Consider the following 20,751-nt stretch of genomic DNA (forward strand, 5'->3'; position numbering starts at 1 on the left):
GCAAATTATGTTGTAGCTTGCGCTGTAGCTCTACTGTTTTTATATGTTCCTAGAGAAAACTTAGTTGAAAGATGATAATAGTAATTATGCAAACTAGGTTCCGTAAACTCAGGATTGTCCTCATTGTTGCACATAAGGCTTATGTCCTTAATGCACCGCTCGGTGTGCTAAACCCCGAGCATCGTCTGTGGATGTTGCGAACATCTGACATACACGTTTTGATGACTACATGATAGTTGAGTGCGTAATGCTTAAACGACTTAGAATTGAGGCGCCGAAGACGTTTCGAACATCACGGGACATATGAGATGTTCCAAGAGATGAAATTGGGATTTCAGGCTCGTGCCCGTGTTGAGAGGTATGAGACCTCCGACAAGATTCTTTGTCTATAAAGTAAGGGAGAAAAGCTCAATCGTTGAGCATGTACTCAGATTGTCTGGGTACTACAATCGCTTGAATCAAGTGGGAGTTGATCTTCCAGATAAGAAAGTGATTGACATAGTTCTCCAAAGTCACTGCCACCAAGCTAGTGGAGCTTCGTGATGAACTATAGCATAGCAGGGATGCACAAGATGATCCCTGAGTTATTCATGATGTTTGACACCCCGAAAGTAGAAATCAAGTAGGAGCATCAATTGTTGATGGTTAGTGAAAACACTAGTTTCGAGAAGGGCAAGGGAAAGAAGGGATACTTCATGAATGGATAACCAGTTGCTACTCTAGTGAAGAACCCAAGGTTGAACCAAACCCGAGACTAAGTGCTTATAATATGAGGGGAATGGTCACTAAAGCAGCACTTCCCTAGATACTTGGTAGATAAGAAGGCTGGCAAAGTCGACAAAAGTATATTGGATATACGTGATATTGATGTGTACCTTACTAGTACTCCTAGTAGCACTGGGGTATTAGATACTGGTTCAGTTTCTAAGTGTGAGTGACTCGAAATTATAGCTATGTATAAAATGGATACTAGCAAGGGTGAGGTGACGATGTGTGTTGGAAGTAATTCCAAGGTTGATGTGATCAACATCGCACTCTCCCTCTACCTTCGGGATTAGTGTTAAAACTAAATATTGATTGGTGTTTGCATTGAGCATGAACATGTTGGGATCATGTTTATTGCAATACGATTATTCATTTAAAGAGAAAAATGGTTACTCTGTTGACTTGAATAATACCTTCAATAGTCATGCACCTAATATGAATGGTTTATTGAATCTTGATCGTAGTGATACACATGTTCATAATATTAATGCCAAAAGATAGAAAGTAGTAATGATAGTACCACCCACTTGTGGCACTGCTGCTTGAGTCCTATTGGTATAAAACGCATGAAGAAGCTCCATGCTGATGGACCTTTGGACTCACTCGTTTTTGAATCGTTTGAGGCATGCGAACCATGCCTATTGGTGTAAACGCGTGAAGAAACTCCATGCAGATGGATCATTAAGACTCACTTGATTTTGAATCACTTGAGACTTGCAAATCATGCGACATGGGCAAGATGACTAAAGACCTCATCTTCCTTCACTGATGATTTGAGTAGATAAGGAGTATTTGCTTGATGACTTATTGGAAATGATACACTTTGATGTATGCAGTCCAATGAGTGCTGAGGCATGCAGTGGATATCGTTATGTTCTTACTTCACTCATGATTTGAGTAGATAAGGAGTATTTGCTTGATGAATCACGAGTCTGAAATATCGAAAAGTTCAAGCAATTTCGGAGTGAAGTTGAAGATCATCGTGACAAGAGGATAACATGTCTACGATGTGATCGTGGAGGTAATTATATAGCTGAGTTGCGAGTTTGATAAACATCTAAGACAATGTGAAAATTGTTTCACAACTCATGCCACCTAGAACACCATTGTGTGATGGTATGTCCGAACGTACTATCGTTTTGGGGTTAGGCATTAGAGACAACCACATTCACTTTAAATAGGGCACCATGTAATTCCGTTGAGATGACACCGTATGAACTATGGTTTGGACAAACCTAAGCTCTCATTTCTTAAAGTATGGGGCTACGATGCTTATGTGAAAGAGTTTCAGCCTGATAAGCTACAACCCAAAGCGGATAAATGCATCTTCATAGGACAACCAAAATAGTTGGGTATACATCCTATCTCGATCCGGAAGCAAAGTGTTTGTCTCTAGAAACGGCTCCTTTCTCAAGGAAAAGTTCTCGAAAGAATTGAGTGGGAGGGTGGTGGAAACTTGATGAGGTTATTGAACCATCACTTCAACCAATGAGTAGCAGGGCGCAGAAAGATGTTCCTGTGGCGCCTACACTAGTTGAAGTGGCAAGCTGATGATGGTGATCATGAAGCTCCGGATCAAGTTACTACCAAACCCCATAGGTCGACAAGGAAATGTACTGCTCGAGAGTGGTACAGTAATCCTGTCTTGGAGGTCATGATGCTGGACAATAATGAACCTACAAGCTATGGAAAAGCGATGGTGAGCCTGGATTCCGACGAATGGCTGGACACCATGAAATCTGAGGTAGGATCCATGTATGAAAACAAAGTGTAGACTTTGGATGAACTACTTGATGGTCGTAAAGGTGTTAGGTATAGATTGATCTTTAAAAGGAAGACGGACGATGATGGTAGATGTCACCATTAAGAAAGCTCGACTTGTCGCAAAGATGTTTCCGACAAGTTCAAAGAGTTGACTATGATGAGACTTTCTCACTCGTAGCGATGCTTAAAGTCTGTTGGAATTATGTTAGCAGTTGCTACATTATTTATGAAATCTTGTAGATAGGATGTCAAAACATTGTTTCCTCGACGGTTTCCTTGAGGAAAGGTTGTATGTGATACAACCAGAAGGTTTTGTCCATCCTAAGGATGCTAACAAGTATGAAATCTCCATCAATCCTTCTATGGACTGGAGCAAACATCTTAGAGTTGGAATATACGCTTTGATCAGATGATCAAAGCTTTTTGGTTTATACAAAGTTTATGAGAAACTTGTATTTCCAAGAAAGTGAGTGAGAGCACTATAGAATTTCTGATAAGTATATGTGGTTGACATATTGTTGATCGAAAATGATGTATAATTTCTCGAAAGCATATAGGGTTGTTTGAAAAAGTGTTTTTCAAAGGAAAACCTGGATTGAGGTACATGAACATTGAGTATAAAGATCTATAAAGATAGGTCAAAACGCTTAATAGAACTTTCAAATGAATATATACCGTGACAAGATTTTGAAGGAGTTCAAAATAGATCAGTCAAAGAAGGAGTTCTTAGTTGTGTTGTAAGGTGTGAATATTGAGTAAGACTCAAAGCCCGACCACGGCAGAAGAAAGAGAAAGGATGAAGGTTATCTTCTATGCTTTAGCCATAGGCTCCAAAGTATGCCATGTTGTGTACCGCACCTGATGAGTGCCTTGCCATGAGTATGTCAAGGGGTACAAGAGTGATCCAGGAATGGATCACTGGACAGCGTTCAAAGTTATCCTTAGTAACTAGTGGACAAAGGAATTTTTCTTGATTATGGAGGTGATCAAAGAGTTAGTCGTAAAGGGTTACGTCGATACAAGCTTTGACACTAATCCAGATAACTCTGAGTAGTAAACCGGATTCGTATAGTGGATCACTCATTTGGAATTCTTCCAAATGGCGCGTGGTAGCTACATCTACGGGATGACATAGAGATTTGTAAACCACACATGTATCTGAAAGGTTCAGACTCGTTGACTAAAAACCTCTCTTGCAAAAAAGACATGATCAAACCCCAGAACTGTATAGGTGTTAGATTCATTACATTCACATAGTGATGTGAACTAGATTATTGACTCTAGTGCAAGTGGGAGACTGTTAGAAATATGCCCTAAAGCAATAACAAATTAGTTATTATTATATTTCCTTATTCATGATAATTGTTTATTGTCCATGCTAGAACTGTATTGATTGGAAACTCAAATACATGTGTGGATACATAGACAACACATTGTCCCTAGTAAGTCTCTAGTTGACTAGCTCGTTGATCAAAGATGGTCAAGGTTTCCTGGCCATAGACATGAGATGTCGTTTATAACGGGATCACATTATTAGGAGAATAATGTGATTGAAAAGACACAAACTATGAACATAGCATATGGTCGTGTTAGTTTATTGCTACTGTTTTCTCCATGTCAATGTATTTGTTCCTATGACCATGGGATCATGTAACTGCCAGACACCGGAGGAATACCTTGTGTGTATCAAACATCGCAACGTAACTGGATGACTGTAAAGGTGCTCTACACGTATCTCCAAAGGTGTATATTGGGTTGGCATGAATCAAGACTAGGATTTGTCACTATGTATAACGAAGAGGTATCTCGGGGCCCACTCGGTAATACAACATCACAATAAGCATTGCAAGCAATGTGACTAAGGGCTTAGTTACGGGATCTTGTATTATGGAATGATTAAAGAGACTTGCCGGTAAAGAGAATGAACTAGGTATGGAGATACCGACGATCGAATCTCGGGCAAGTAACATATCGAAGGATAAAGGGAACAACATACGGGATTAACTGAATCATTGACATAGAGGTTCAACCGATAAAGATCTTCGTAGAATATGTAGGAGCCAATATGGGCATCCAGGTCCTGCTATTGGTTATTGAACGAAGAGTGGCTCAGGTCATGTCTACATAGTTCTCGAACCCATAGGGTCTGCACACTTAAGGTTCAGTGACGTTTCGGTATTATTGAGTTATGTGTGTTGGTGACCGAAAGTTTTCCGGAGTCTTGGATGAGATCTTGAATGTCATGAGGAGCTCCAGAATGGTCCGGAGGTAAATATTGATATATAGGAAAGTTGCATTTGGCTTCCGGAAAGTTTTCGAGCATTACCGGTAAAGTATCGGGAGTGACGAATGGGTTCCTGGGTTTTGCCGGGAGGGTCCACCCACCCGGGACAGAACCTAATAGTCCTAAAGGTGGTGCAGCAGCCCTTAGTGGGATGGTGCGGTCAGCCCAAGAGGGCCTATTTCGGCCAAGGAGCAAAAAAGGGGAAAAGGGAAAAAAGGGAAGGAGGAGGCAAGGTAGAATCCTACTAGGAGTAGGATTGGAGGTGGACTCCTCCACCTCCTCTCCACTTTGGCCGAATCAAAGGAGCCTTTTGGCTGCCACCTCCCCTCCCTCCCTCCTATATATACTAGTGGGTTTTGAGGGCATATCGAACCCTAAGAAGCCACGTGTTGCCCTCTTTCTCTCTAGATCGTTTTCTCCTCTAAATGGTTCCGCGGCGCTTGGCGAAGCCCTGGTGGATTGTTCACCACCACCACCACACCGTCGTGTTGGAGAACTCATCTACCTCTCCGCCCCTCTTGCTGGATCAAGAAGGCGGTGATTGTTATCGAGTTGTACAAGTGTTGAACGCAAAGGTGTCGTCCGTTCGGCACTAGATTGGGATGGATCGTGATGGGATCGCGGGATGGGATGCGATTTGAATTGCGAAGATGTTCCTTCCGCTTAGCGATCTAAAAGGGTATGTGGATCCAATCTCTCCTCTCCTAGATGGTCATCACCATGGATAGATCATATGTGCGCGTAGGAAATTTTTTGTTTCCTATGCGACGTTACCGAACACTTCCGATCTGGCCAAGACGGCAGGTTGAATCTGCGCAGAGCGTTATGCTGCCGAACGAGAGGACTTGTCCGGGGACACAGATGTCTTTGTTGCTGATTCTGTCGCTAACGATTAAGCGAGCCATCGAAACTTTCGGCGATCCCACGGTGGAACTCTCAGTGAAAGCACCACTGTCGATGTCAAAACCGGCAGATCTCGGGTACGGGTCTCGAACTGTGGATCTTGGATCGATGGGTTGCAGGAAGAGAGGGAAGACAACAGTTTACCCAGGTCCGGGCCCTCCTATGGTGGTAACACCCTACGTCCTGCTTGATTGTATTGATGAAGGTGATTACAGAGTTGATCTACCTTGAGATCATATATGCTAAACCCTAGATGATTCAGCCTCCTCTATATGGATAGGGGTCCCTGGTTTATATAGACACCAGGGTCCCTAAGGTTTACATGATACCGACTATAATCGGGAACAGATGAGCCGACCTAGTCCTCTAAACTTGGGGTACACGCCAATCTTCGAGATATTCCTTCCACAGTAGGGGTCGTCATCAAGCCTAGTCTTCTCCAGCGTGGCCCAACGGGCTTATCCAATATCGGCCATCGAAGAACCCTGGAATCCTGGACTCCCCGAGGCACGTTCATGTTTTTGTATACAAATCTGAATAAAGCACTGTTGGGTGAAGTCCAACTCCTCACACAGCTCCAACAATATCAACCTAAAATACCCCATGTAGTACTTCATGTGAGTATTTTGTCATGAAAAAGTGAGAGAGTTTGCACACAGCAGAATTGTTGCATACATATTCATAGATTCTCTCTCACCATACAAAAGACATGCATTTTATATTATTCTGATAGTTTAGATGGTTGATAACTTTGACACAAAAAGTTTAACTTGCATTATTTTCAAATAATCAAATGTCCGACAACAAGATCTTTATAACAGGACCAATCTCGGATACATTTTAACTAGTTTAGAATTTATTGTTCACATACCAAACTTTTTATTGTTTCAAATGAACATTTCCAAAAGGATTTTCCCGGAATATGTACACTCAAAGTTGCTCAATTATTTTAATGCATTCTAGAAAAGGCATTTTTTTATTCAGGGTTTTTGAATTATTGTATAGTGATTTCATTATTTCAATTTCAGGGATATGTTTTTCACGTGTAAACAACAATATCTCAAACATCTTTCTACATGTCTCATCGTACCACCTTCTTGTACATGAATTTAGACTTGGCTTCAATTAGTGTATGTTACTCCATATACGATTGAAAAGAAGATGTATAAAAAAAATAAGTCAAACAGTGCAAAGTTTGACCAAGACTGTAGAAAAACTATATGTGACTTCAACAAGTAATATTGTGCTCTTGGATTGTTTACTGCAAACTTGGTCAAACATTATCTGACGAAAAAAACCGCAAACATTTTATACATGTACCAAATATTTTTAATATTTTGAAAAATATTTAAAAAATTGGACATATTTTTATCCAAATTTGTTCAACTATTTTTAAAGCCATTTAAAATATTGGCCTGAATTTTCATTCTTTTTGTAAGATCATCTTTCAGTTTTTACAAAAAACAAAACTTCATAAGTAGTCACATAATTTCAACATTTTTCATCATATTTTAGTCAATTTCATAAACTTCTCATCGTGATTTCTATTACTTTGGAGTATTACATTTTTATTGGCTTTTTTGAATTACTTTGAAGACATTTCATTGTTTCAGTTTCCTAAGTATTCAATGAAGACACGAATTTCAATTTTTTTTTTCACTTTTCAATCAATTTTAGAAACATGCAAAATTTCACAAACTTCAGTTAAGTCCTTCATATTTACATCAAATTTAGAATTATTTACATGACCAAATATTTCGTTCTCTGGAAAAGTTTACAATTATATTTCATTGTAAAAGAACCTTAAATATGATTGAAATAACTTCAATACGCGTAAAATGTATGTTGAATGTTAACTCAACTAGTGTTTCTGAAATTGATGTGAACAATCACTCAAACTCTGTTATGAAAAATATGAAATTTCATTATATAATTTTGGAACTGCAATTCGTAGGAAGATAAGTGAAATCACATTTGAATCGTATCTAAAGGAATTCAAAACTTTTATTTGTTATTTTTTTATTAAATATTGTAAGTCTTCCAGTGTATTTATTTGTATTTGCATTTATTGACATCTTTGAAGCCATTAAAAAAATTTTGAACTTTGAATTTTGCTGAATTTGCCTGTGTGCAAACCCAAAACCCAAAAATGCAGAATATGAAGAGGGGTATAAGAGTGCATGCAATGGTGTGACGACGTGCTTGGTTGAGAGGACTTGGTTAGAAATGAGTTTTTTTTGTCAGGCCGTTATAAATGAGTTGGCCTCAAATGTCATTCGTGCGCGTGCGTTGGTCCAGATTCAGTTTGACGCCGCTGCATGCTTTTCCATGTACTCAATCGCCACGGCGGCATGGAAGGCGGCTCCAACCGGGAGCGCGTCTTCGTCGATCACGAAGTAGGGGGAGTGCGTGGTGCGGAGCTGCTCCATGCTGCTCTCGTTGCCGACTCCGATGGTGAAGAAGGCGCCGGCCATCCTCTGCGCGTAGAACCCGAAATCCTCCGCGCCCATGAGCTGGGGAGCCACCCTGACGTTCCCTTCCCCGAGCAGCCTCCCGCCCACCTCCTTGGCATGCGCGTACATCCCTTCGGCGTTGACCACCGCCGGGTACGGCCTCATCGTTTCCTCCATGAAGTCCACGGAGGCAGAGCAACGGTGCACTGCAGCCTGTCCTTCAACGATCTTCGAACAAGCATCAAAATGTTCTTTGTCAGATGCCACTCTGACGTGACGGTACACTCTACAGTACTTTGCAGATAGAAGTATCGTGTAGATGTTTGAAACGAAGACAGTTTTACCTCTGTGATCCTCTTCATGAGATATGACAACCCTTCATCCGTCATGCTCCTCAAGGTGCCACCAAAGGCGACCGACTCGGGAATGACGTTGTAAGCGTCTCCTCCTTTCACAAAGGTGATGGACACCACCTGAAAGCGCACAACGGGTCCGTCACACCAGGATTGTTCTGTCTGGACTAAAGAGGCGAGGGCTGTAGAAGCAGATCACATACTGCACCCTGGAGGGGATCGATCTCCCGGGAGACGATTTGCTGGATACTCAGGACGGCAGCCGATGCTGCTACAATGGGATCAATGGCGTCATGGGGGCCAGCAGCGTGCCCACCTTTTCCTGTGACCGTCGCCAGGAACCGGCCCGACGTCGCGGCAAATGGCCCTGGCCTGGACGAAACCACACCCACCGGTAGAGCTGGATCGACGTGAAGGCCAAAAATCGCCGATACGTCATCGAGAACGCCTTCTTCTAGAATGTAGTAGGCGCCGCCGCTGCCTTCCTCTGCTGGCTGGAAAACAAGCTTCACGGTGCCCTGGTGATGGAAACAAAAGCCACATAAGACCTTTTATTATGGATAGGGAGTGTAGATGATTGATCGAGCTCAACAAAATAGGTAGATTACATAATACCTTCAGGTCCTCCTTGCGGGACTGAAGTAGCTTGGCAGCTCCTAGAAGCATTGCTGTGTGAGCATCATGTCCACAGGCATGCATTTTCCCGTCTTCCAGGCTCTTGTATTCCCAATCTACCAATTCCTACCAAGAAACATGTCATGAGCAGGCCGTCAATGCATCGGCTCTTTGCAAATGGAACCTGCAAACTATCTGAAAAGCATAATACTACAAACCACGGGACTAAACCAGCCTAGCACTCTGACAGTCATATGTGCAGAACAATAGCACTAGTAGTACGATAATGCTAGCATTTTTTGAGCGGTCAGAACCAGATCTAGTACTATAATAAGAATATTGTTCAGTTCACACAGGTTTATGTTAACTCATGGACACAAAATTACTTACACGAAAGTGGTCATGTTTTAAAATGAACTGGTGGCTGTGATCCGTGCCAGGAGCAAACTGCTTTTATAGAGCATCAGGTTAACAATGGTTGCAGAGAAGAATTAGAGCTCTCCTTAACTTTCCGCAAAAAAAAAGCTCTCCTTAACTACTGGATCATTTGAACAATAAAATAATAAATAATATTTTTTCTGTATCTAAATAATTGTAATTGAAAGAACTAGTTTTTCCAACTATAATTGTTTAAATACAGTGTGAATAGAATAATGGAAGCTGACTTTGGGTTGATGAGATGTGGGGCACATCACAAGTCAGGTGGCCACTGGACTTCAGTTCGTGCACCATTCATAGGCAGTACACGTCTATGGTTAGAATAATTCAACTATATATGTCAGATCCGACGGCGTTCAGGTGTCGAGCATGGTTCTGTAGTTTTCTCTCTCTTTTTCTCTCGGCCTTAATTATCCGGTCAAGCATATCCCCTCCCCATACGCCACTCGCATCTTCCATATGATTATCATATTTTAACCTCCACATATGTTGAAGTTGTTTTTCATAGGTCCAACAATAATTCATTCAGACGGTAAGACCACGTAATAATAAACTAGTAGCATATCCAAAAGTGCAACTAACATCTCGTGCCGATCGTGTGAGGATCTCGATCGACCTTATCTTCACAACAACCTCAAGAAGTGAACTGAGCTGGACGTACGGCTAATATAATCTTACATCTGCTGTACTCCAATCCATGTCGCCACATATTCCGCCAGATGCCTAACTACATCAACTTCTTTTGTGGATGCATACAAGTAGAACACGACATCTTAAATTCCATTGGAAAATAAAGAAAAAAACTGCCCAAAGTTGAGCAACGTGTACTACTCGGCCGCGTAATATCGGAGTCTTCACACTATACAGTACCAGTAGGCCTAGCGGATGCACGTGAAAAGTGTGCGAAGGAGCAAGCAAGTACGTAGCGTACCTGCACGGGAAGGGCGTCCATGTCGGCCCGGAGCGCGACGACCGGGCCGGCGCCGGAGCCGATGGTGGCCACGACGCCCGTCCGCGCGACGGGCCACGCGTATGGGACGCCGATGGCGTCGAGCTCGCGGCGGACGAGCTCGCTGGTGCGGTGCTCCTGGAAGGCCAGCTCCGGGCGCTGGTGGATGCGCCGCCGCACGCCGCGCAGCCACGCGGCGGTCTCCGGCGCGCGGGCCGCCGCGAGGAGGTCGTCGGCGCGCGCTGCCGCCGGGGAGACGACGGCGAGGTGGAAGAGGAGGAGTAGGAGGAGGAAAGGAGCCATGGCTGGAGGAGAATCGTTGGAGCGGAGTCGATCCTTTTGTTTTCCCCGGCCGCTAGCTTAGGTAGTTGGTTGTTGAGGCTTGGAAATACGTTTTGTTTCTGGCGTGTGATCTGTTTCCTAAAACGGGAAAGATGGATACGCAAATCACACTGCCTCTCTTTTTTCAGTTTGAGCAAACTGGAGTGGGATGGTTCCCGCATCCCATCGGCAACCGAGCGCTATCAATCGCGAAAAATCAGGCATGCCTTCCACACCAGATTCGTCCACGAGCCACAGCGGAGGGCGGAGCTGGCGGGACCGTTTAGTGTTGAAGGGGAAAGACTGAATTACCCACGGAATCAACCGTTTAGATAGGCTACTACTGCACACAAAAACTCCAGTCTTGCACTATTACTCTCACCTACTAGTACTATTACTAGTAAAAAGAGGTACAGTGAAAATTCCTTTGCGGATGATTTTTTTAATTAAAGTATAAAATTTGCCTCCCAATTAATTAAGCACGAGGGAATTGACTAGTTAATTGACGAAAACCGGATAAAAGTCATTATGACATGACCACCTACTAACTACACCCAAAGTATTGAATCTTCACAACCACCCCACTAAACAAACAAACGCCATCAACCCACTACAAGCACAACCCCTCTTCCAGCCCATGAAACACAACATCGCAAAAGAGGCCGGTTCATAAAGATATCCGACGCGACAACCTAAAAAGATGAGAATGGTCCATCAACCAGTCGGAGGCGTCTTCTCTATGTTGTCACTCTTCTTTCTTTTGCTCCGAAAAGATTTATCCTTTGGTGTGCGGGAACGATTTCTAGCGCACATTCTGGTGCTCTTATCCGTGATTGCCTTCTCCTTCAATGGGCAACCAACCATCTTGCCAGATTCAGGATTAGCAACCTTCAATCTCGCGATCAATTCTCGAAACTTTCTAGCTAAGATAGCGTCAAAAACATGTGCCAACGCACCAGATGGGACAAGCTCGTTACCCACAAGAACCACCTGGTTGAAGGGCCCACACGAGTGGAAAACAACAGTGACCAAACCTCCATGCTCCACGTCAACGAGCGCCTGACCTGTCTTCTACGGTGATGTTGTGGGTGGCGACAAAATACATTCGAGGTCAGAAGTGAGTCCACGTGTACCATCGATAGAGGAGAAGTGTGCTCTCAACCCATCATTTGTAGCTCGGGCATGATCTCCAACACGGGAGCCAAAACATCGGCGATGTCCTCACACCTAGAGGCAGCCCACACAGCAAGCAACGGTTATGAGTAGGGCCTAACGTGAGGGAGGAAACCACCAAAGAGATCTGCTTCCACTCTGCCAAGAGAATCAACTGCACCACGACGACACGTCGTCGAAGTAGTCTACAACATAGTCAAAACACGGGAGAGTCCACTCAGAGCAGCCTATATGCCCACTCGAGAAAGCTCACAATCTGCACCAGGTAGCTGTTGGAATTATGCCCTAGAGGCAATAATAAATATAGTTATTATTATAATTCCTGTATCAAGATAATCGTTTATTATCCATGCTATAATTGTATTGAATGAAGACTTATATACATGTGTGGATACATAGACAAAACACTATCCCTAGCAAGCCTCTAGTTGGCTAGCCAGTTGATCAAAGATAGTCAGGGTCTTCTGATTATATACAAGGTGTTGTTGCTTGCTAACTAGATCACGTCATTAGAAGAATCACGTGATGGACTAGACCCAAACTAATATACGTAGCATGTTGATCGTGTCATTTCGTTGCTACTGTTTTCTGCGTGTCAAGTATTTGTTCCTATGACCATGAGATCATATAACTCACTGACACCAGAGGAATGCTTTGTGTGTATAAAACGTCACAACGTAACTGGGTGACTATAAAGATGCTCTACAGGTATCTCCGAAGGTGTTCGTTGAGTTAGTATGGATTGAGACTGGGATTTGTCACTCCGTGTGACGGAGAGGTATCTCGGGGCCCACTCGGTAATACAACATCACACACAAGCCTTGCAAGCAATGTGACTTAGTGTAAGTTGCGGGATCTTGTATTACGGAACGAGTAAAGAGACTTGTCGGTAAACGAGATTGAAATAGGTATGCGGATACTGACGATCGAATCTCGGGCAAGTAACATACCGAAGGACAAAGGGAATGACATACGGGATTATATGAATCCTTGGCACTGAGGTTCAAACGATAAGATCTTCGTAGAATATGTGGGATCCAATATGGGCATCCAGGTCCCGCTATTGGATATTGACCGAGGAGTCACTCGGGTCATGTCTACATAGTTCTCGAACCCGCAGGGTCTGCACACTTAAGGTTCGACGTTGTTTTATGCGTATTTGAGTTATATGGTTGGTTACCGAATGTTGTTCGGAGTCCCGGATGAGATCACGGACGTCACGAGGGTTTCCGGAATGGTCCGGAAACGAAGATTGATATATAGGATGACCTCATTTGATTACCGGAAGGTTTTCGGAGTTACCGGGAATGTACCGGGAATGACGAATGGGTTCTGGGTGTTCACCGGGGGGGGGGGGGGGGAGGGCAACCCACCCCGGGGAAGCCCATAGGCTTTGGGGGTGGCGCACCAGCCCTTGGTGGGCTGGTGGGACAGCCCAAGAGGGTCCTATGCGCCAAGGATAGAAAATCAAAGAGAAAGAAAAAAAAGGAGGTGGGAAAGGAGAGAAGGACTCCACTTTCCAATCCTAGTTGGACTAGGATTGGAGGAGGACTCCTCCTCCCCTTGGTGCGCAGCCCTTGGGGCTCCTTGAGCCTCAAGGCAAGCCTCCCCTCCCTCCTCCTATATATATGGAGCAATTAGGGCTGATTTGAGACAACTTTTCAAAGGCAGCCCGACCACATACCTCCACGGTTTTACCTCTAGATCGCGTTTCTGCGGAGCTCGGGCGGAGCCCTGCCGAGATCAGATCACCACCAACCTCCGGAGCGCCGTCACGCTGCCGGAGAACTCATCTACCTCTCCGTCTCTCTTGCTGGATCAAGAAGGCCGAGATCATCGTCGAGCTGTACGTGTGCTGAACGCGGATGTGCCGTCCGTTCGGCACTAGATCGTGGGACGGATCGCGGGACGGTTCGTGGGACGGTTCGCGGGGCGGATCGAGGGACGTGAGGACGTTCCACTACATCAACCGTGTTCACTAACGCTTCTGCTGTGTGATCTACAAGGGTACGTAGATCGGAAATCCCCTCTCGTAGATGAACATCACCATGATAGGTCTTCGTGCGCGTAGGAAATTTTTTGTTTCCCATGCGACGTTCGCCAACAGTGGCATTATGAGCTAGGTTCATGCGTAGATGTCTTCTCGAGTAGAACACAAAAGTTTTTGTGGGCGGTGATGTGCGTTTTTCTGCCCTCCTTAGTCTTTTCTTGATTCTGCGGTATTGTTGGATTGAAGCGGCTTGGACCGACATTACTCGTACGCTTACGAGAGACTCGTTTCATCGCTATGAGTAACCCCCTTGCTCAAAGATGACTGGCAAGTGTCGGTTTCTCCAACTTTAGTTGAATCGGATTTGACCGAGGAGGTCCTTGTATAAGGTTAAATAGCAATTCATATATCTCCGTTGTGGTGTTTGCGTAAGTAAGATGCGATCCTACTAGATACCCATGGTCACCACGTAAAACATGCAACAACAAAATTATAGGACGTCAAACTTGTTTTTGCAGGGTATGCTTGTGATGTGCTATGGCCAACGATGTGATGTGATATATTGGATGTATGAGATGATCATGTTGTAATAGATAATATCGACTTGCACGTCGATGGTACGGCAACCGGCAGGAGCCATAGGGTTGTCTTTAAACTAACTTTTATGCTTGCAGATGCGTTTACTATTTTGCTAGGATGTAGCTTTAGTAGTAATAGCATGAGTAGCACGACAACCCCGATGGCGACACATTGATGGAGATCATGGTGTGGCGCCGGTGACAAGAAGATCGTGCCGGCGCTTTGGTGATGGAGATCAAGGAGCACGTGATGATGGCCATATCATGTCACTTATGAATTGCATGTGATGTTAATCCTTTTATGCACCTTATTTTGCTTAGAACGACGGTAGCATTATGAGGTGATCTCTCACTAAAATTTCAAGACGAAATTGTGTTCTCCCAGACTGTGCACCGTTGCTACAGTTCGTCGTTTCGAGACACCACGTGATGATCGGGTGTGATAGACTCAACGTTCACATACAACGGGTGCAAAACAGTTGCACACGCGGAACACTCGGGTAAAGCTTGACGAGCGTAGCATGTGCAGACATGGCCTCGGAACACATGAGACCGAAAGGTCGATCATGAATCATATAGTCGATATGATTAGCATAGGGATGCTTACCACTGAAACTATACTCAACTCACGTGATGATCAGACTTGAGCTAGTGTAAGTGGGTCATGAACCACTCAAATGACTAGAGATATGTACTTTTTGAGTGGGAGTTTAGCAAGTAATTTGATTAAGTTAAACTCTAATTATCTTGAACATAGTCTAAGTCCACTTTGAATATATTTGTGTTGTAGATCATGGCTCACGTGACAGTCACCCTGAATTTTAATACGTTCCTAGAGAAAAGCTAAGTTGAAAGATGATGGACGCAACTTTGTAGACTGGGCTCGTAATCTTAAGTTGATCCTACAAGCTGGGAAGAAGGATTATGTCCTTAATGCTGCACTAGGAGATGAACCACTCGCTACGGCTGACCAGGATGCTAAGAACGCTTGGTTAACACGTAAGGAGGACTACTCAGTAGTTCAATGTGCAGTCTTGTATGGCTTAGAACCGGGACTTCAACGTCGCTTTGAGCGTCATGGAGCATATGAGATGTTCGAGGAGTTGAAGTTTATCTTTCAGAAGAACGCCCGGATCGAGAGGTATGAGACCTCCGATAAATTCTATGCTTGCAAGATGGAGGAGAATTCGTCTGTCAGTGAACATGTGCTCAAAATGTCTGGGTACTCAAACAGTCTAGCTGAGCTGGGGATTGAACTCCCGCAAGAGGCTATCGCTGACAGAATTCTTCAATCACTGACGCCAAGCTATAAGGGCTTTGTGTTGAACTACAACATGCAAGGGATGAACAAGTCACCCGGCGAGTTGTTTGCGATGCTGAAAGTCGCAGAGTCTGAACTTCGTAAAGAGCATCAAGTGTTGATGGTGAATAAGACCACTAGTTTCAAGAGAAACAGCAAAGGCAAGAAGGGCAATTCAAAGAAGAGCGGCAAGCCTGTTGCCAATCCGACGAAGAAACCCAAAGCTGGACCTAAGCCTGAAATAGAGTGCTACTATTGCAAGGGTATGGGTCACTGGAAGCGCAACTGCCCCAAGTATCTGGCTGATAAGAAGGCGGCCAAAGAAAAATCAGGTATATATGATATATATGTTATTGATGTGTACTTAACCGGCTCTCGTAGTAGTGCCTGGGTATTCGATACCAGTTCTGTTTCTCATATTTGCAACTCGAAACAGGAACTGCGGAATAGGCGAAGGCTGGCGAAAGATGAAGTGACGATGCGCGTAGGAAATGGTTCCAAGGTTGATGCAATCGCCGTCGGCACAGTTTCACTTCAGTTACCATCGGGATTAGTTATGAACTTGAATAATTGTTATTTAGTGCATGCGTTGAGCATGAACATTGTATCTGGATCTTGTTTATTGCGAGACGGTTACTCTTTTAAGTCAGAGAATAATGGTTGTTCTATTTCTATGAGTAACATCTTTTATGGTCATGCACCCAATGTGAGAGGATTGTTCATATTGAATCTTGATAGTGATACACATATACATAACATTGAGACCAAAAGAGTTAGAGTTAACAATGATAGTGCCATGTTTTTGTGGCACTGTCGCTTAGATCATATTGGTGTAAAGCGCATGAAGAAACTCCATACCGATGGACTTTTGGAGTCACTTGACTTTGATTCACTTGACACGTGCGAACCATGCCTCATGGGCAAGATGGCTAAAACTCCGTTCTCCGGAACAATGGAGCATGCGAGTGACTTATTGGAAATCATACAAACCGATGTGTGCGGTCCGATGAGCGTGGAGGCACGTGGCGGATATCGTTATTTTCTCACCTTCACTGAAGATTTGAGTAGATATGGTTATGTCTACTTAATGAAGCACAAGTCTAAAACATTTGAAAAGTTCAAGCAATTTTAGAGTGAAGTTGAAAATCATCATAACAAGAAGATCAAGTTCCTACGGTCTGATCGTGGGGGTGAATATCTGAGTTTCGAGTTTGGTGCTCACTTAAGACAATGTGGAATTGTTTCACAGTTGACACCGCCTGGAACACCACAACGTAATGGTGTGTCCGAACGTCGTAATCGTACTTTATTAGAGATGGTGCGATCTATGATGTCTCTTACCGATTTGCCGTTATCGTTTTGGGGTTATGCATTAGACACAGCTGCATTCACTTTAAATAGGGCACCATCAAAATCCGTTGAGACGACACCATACGAACTGTGGTATGGCAAAAGGCCAAAGTTGTCGTTTCTTAAAGTTTGGGGATGTGATGCTTATGTCAAAAAGCTTCAGCCTGAAAAGCTGGAACCCAAAGCGGAAAAGTGCATCTTCATAGGTTACCCAAAAGAGACAGTTGGGTACACCTTCTATCTCAAATCTGAGGGCAAAGTGTTTGTTGCTAAAAACGGAGCTTTTCTCGAGAAGGAGTTTCTCTCGAGAGAATTGAGTGGGAGGAAGATAGAACTTGATGAGGTTGTCGAACCTCTCATCCCTCTGGATGGTGGCGCAGGGCAAGGGGAAACCCCTGTCGTTGAGACGCCGGTTGAGGAGGAAGTTAATGATGATGATCATGAAACTCCGGTTCAAGTTCCTATCGAACCACGCAGGTCAACGAGACCACGTGCTGCTCCAGAGTGGTACGGTAATCCCGTTTTGTCAATCATGTTGTTAGACAACAATGAACCTGCAAATTATGAAGAAGCAATGGTGGGCCCAGATTCCAACAAATGGCTCGAGGCCATGAAGTCCGAGATAGGATCCATGTATGAAAACAAAGTGTGGACTTTGGAAGTACTACCTGAGGGCCGCAAGGCTATTCAGAACAAGTGGATCTTTAAGAAGAAGACGGACGCTGACGGCAATGTGACCGTTTATAAAGCTCGACTTGTGGCAAAAGGTTTTTCACAAGTTCAAGGAGTTGACTACGATGAGACATTCTCACCCGTAGCGATGCTTAAGTCCGTCAGAATCATGTTAGCAATAGCTGCATTTTTCGATTATGAAATCTGGGAGATGGATGTCAAAACGGCATTCCTTAACGGTTTCCTTAAGGAAGAGTTGTATATGATGCAACCCGAAGGTTTTGTTGATCCTAAGAATGCTAACAAGGTGTGAAAGCTCCAGCGATCCATTTATGGACAGGTGCAAGCATCTCAGAGTTGGAACAAACGCTTTGATGAGATGATCAAAGCATTTCTAATATTATATGTAGATGACATATTGCTGATTGGAAACAATGTAGAGTTTTTGGAAAGCATAAAGGATTACTTGAATAAAAGTTTCTCTATGAAGGACCTAGGAGAAGCTGCTTACATTCTAGGCATTAAGATCTACAGGGATAGATCGAAACGCCTGATAGGACTTTCACAAAGCACATACCTTGATAAAGTTTTGAAAAGGTTCAAAATGGAACAGTCCAAGAAAGGGTTCCTGCCAGTTTTACAAGGTACGAGATTGAGTAAGACTCAGTGCCCAGCAACTGATAAAGATAGAGAGCATATGAGCACCGTCCCCTATGCTTCAGCCATAGGATCTATCATGTATGCAATGTTGTGCACTAGACCGGATGTTAGCCTGGCCATAATTATGGCAGGCAGGTTCCAGAGTAATCCAGGAGTGGATCACTGGACGGCGGTCAAGAATATCCTGAAGTACCTGAAAAGGACTAAGGAGATATTTCTCGTGTATGGAGGTGACGAAGAGCTCGCCGTAAAGGGTTACGTCGATGCAAGCTTTGACACAGATCCAGACGACTCTAAGTCGCAGACCAGATACGTATTTATTCTTAATGGTGGTGCAGTAAGCTGGTGCAGTTCCAAGCAAAGCGTCGTAGCTGATTCTACATGTGAAGCGGAGTACATGGCTGCCTCGGAGGCGGCTAAGGAGGGTGTCTGGATGAAGCAGTTCATGACGGATCTTGGTGTGGTGCCAAGCGCACTGAATCCAATAACCTTGTTCTGTGACAGCACGGGTGCCATTGCCTTAGCAAAGGAACCACGGTTTCACAAGAAGACCAGACACATCAAACGACACTTCAACCTCATCCGCGACTACGTCGAAGGGGAGGACGTAACTATATGCAAAGTGCACACGGATCTGAATGTAGCAGACCCGCTGACTAAACCTCTTCCACGGGCAAAGCATGATCAACACCAGAACTGTATGGGTGTTAGATTTATTACAATGTAATTCGCATGATGATGTGAGGGCTAGATTATTGACTCTAGTGCAAGTGGGAGGCTGTTGGAATTATGCCCTAGAGGCAATAATAAATATAGTTATTATTATAATTCCTGTATCAAGATAATCATTTATTATCCATGCTATAATTGTATTGAATGAAGACTTATATACATGTGTGGATACATAGACAAAACATTGTCCCTAGAAAGCCTCTAGTTGGCTAGCCAGTTGATCAAAGATAGTCAGGGTCTTCTGATTATATACAAGGTGTTGTTGCTTGATAACTGGATCACGTCATTAGAAGAATCACGTGATGGACTAGACCCAAACTAATAGACATAGCATGTTGATCGTGTCATTTTGTTGCTACTGTTTTCTGCGTGTCAAGTATTTGTTCCTATGACCATGAGATCATATAACTCACTGACACCGGAGGAATGCTTTGTGTGTATAAAACGTCACAACGTAACTGGGTGACTATAAAGATGCTCTACAGGTATCTCCGAAGGTGTTCGTTGAGTTAGTATGGATCGAGACTGGGATTTGTCACTCCGTGTGACGGAGAGGTATCTCGGGGCCCACTCGGTAATACAACATCACACACAAGCCTTGCAAGCAATGTGACTTAGTGTAAGTTGTGGGATCTTGTATTACGGAATGAGTAAAGAGACTTGTCGGTAAACGAGATTGAAATAGGTATGCGGATACTGACGATCGAATCTCGGGCAAGTAACATACCGAAGAACAAAGGGAATGACATACGGGATTATATGAATCCTTGGCACTGAGGTTCAAACGATAAGATCTTCGTAGAATATGTGGGATCCAATATGGGCATCCAGGTCCCGCTATTGGATATTGACCGAGGAGTCACTCGGGTCATGTCTACATAGTTCTCGAACCCGCAGGGTCTGCACACTTAAGGTTCGACGTTGTTTTATGCGTATTTGAGTTATATGGTTGGTTACCGAATGTTGTTCGGAGTCCCGGATGAGATCATGGACATCACGAGGGTTTCCGGAATGGTCCGGAAACGAAGATTGATATATAGGATGGCCTCATTTGATTACTGGAAGGTTTTCGGAGTTACCGGGAATGTACCGGGAATGACGAATGGGTTCCGGGTGTTCACCGGGGAGGGGGGGCAACCCACCCCGGGGAAGCCCATAGGCTTTGGGGGTGGCGCACCAGCCCTTGGTGGGCTGGTGGGACAGCCCAAGAGGGCCCTATGCGCCAAGGATAGAAAATCAAAGAGAAAGAAAAAAAGGAGGTGGGAAAGGAGAGAAGGACTCCACTTTCCAATCCTAGTTGGACTAGGATTGGAGGAGGACTCCTCCTCCCCTTGGTGCACAGCCCTTAGAGCTCCTTGAGCCTCAAGGCAAGCCTCCCCTCCCTCCTCCTATATATATGGAGCAATTAGGGCTGATTTGAGACAACTTTTCAAAGGCAGCCCGACCACATA

General features: G+C 44.0%; 1 protein-coding gene across 1 annotated transcript; it reads right to left on the reverse strand.

Moving 5' to 3' along the window:
- Positions 1 to 7,918: 7,918 nt before the first annotated feature.
- Positions 7,919 to 11,063, reverse strand: LOC123398435 (IAA-amino acid hydrolase ILR1-like 9). The gene is made up of 5 exons (XM_045092905.1): positions 10,507 to 11,063; positions 9,138 to 9,263; positions 8,726 to 9,040; positions 8,514 to 8,642; positions 7,919 to 8,397 (listed from the first exon to the last, which is right to left on the reverse strand). The coding sequence occupies exons 1-5, from the start codon at positions 10,825 to 10,827 to the stop codon at positions 8,017 to 8,019; spliced, it is 1,272 nt and encodes a 423-aa protein (XP_044948840.1). The 5' UTR covers positions 10,828 to 11,063; the 3' UTR covers positions 7,919 to 8,016.
- Positions 11,064 to 20,751: the final 9,688 nt, after the last annotated feature.

The sequence above is a fragment of the Hordeum vulgare genome, chromosome 5H, assembly GCF_904849725.1.
Source record: "Hordeum vulgare subsp. vulgare chromosome 5H, MorexV3_pseudomolecules_assembly, whole genome shotgun sequence".
NCBI classification, from domain to species: Eukaryota; Viridiplantae; Streptophyta; class Magnoliopsida; order Poales; family Poaceae; genus Hordeum; species Hordeum vulgare.

What these genes read in the sequence shown, in the direction of transcription:
- LOC123398435 (XM_045092905.1), bottom strand. Translation starts at nt 10,827, where the DNA reads ATGGCTCCTTTCCTCCTCCTACTCCTCCTCTTCCACCTCGCCGTCGTC. An exon ending in TCGATCCCCTCCAGGGTGCA is followed by an intron (nt 8,643 to 8,725) that starts GTATGTGATCTG and finishes GTGCGCTTTCAG; the next exon opens with GTGGTGTCCATCACCTTTGT. An exon ending in TCATGAAGAGGATCACAGAG is followed by an intron (nt 8,398 to 8,513) that starts GTAAAACTGTCT and finishes GCTTGTTCGAAG; the next exon opens with ATCGTTGAAGGACAGGCTGC.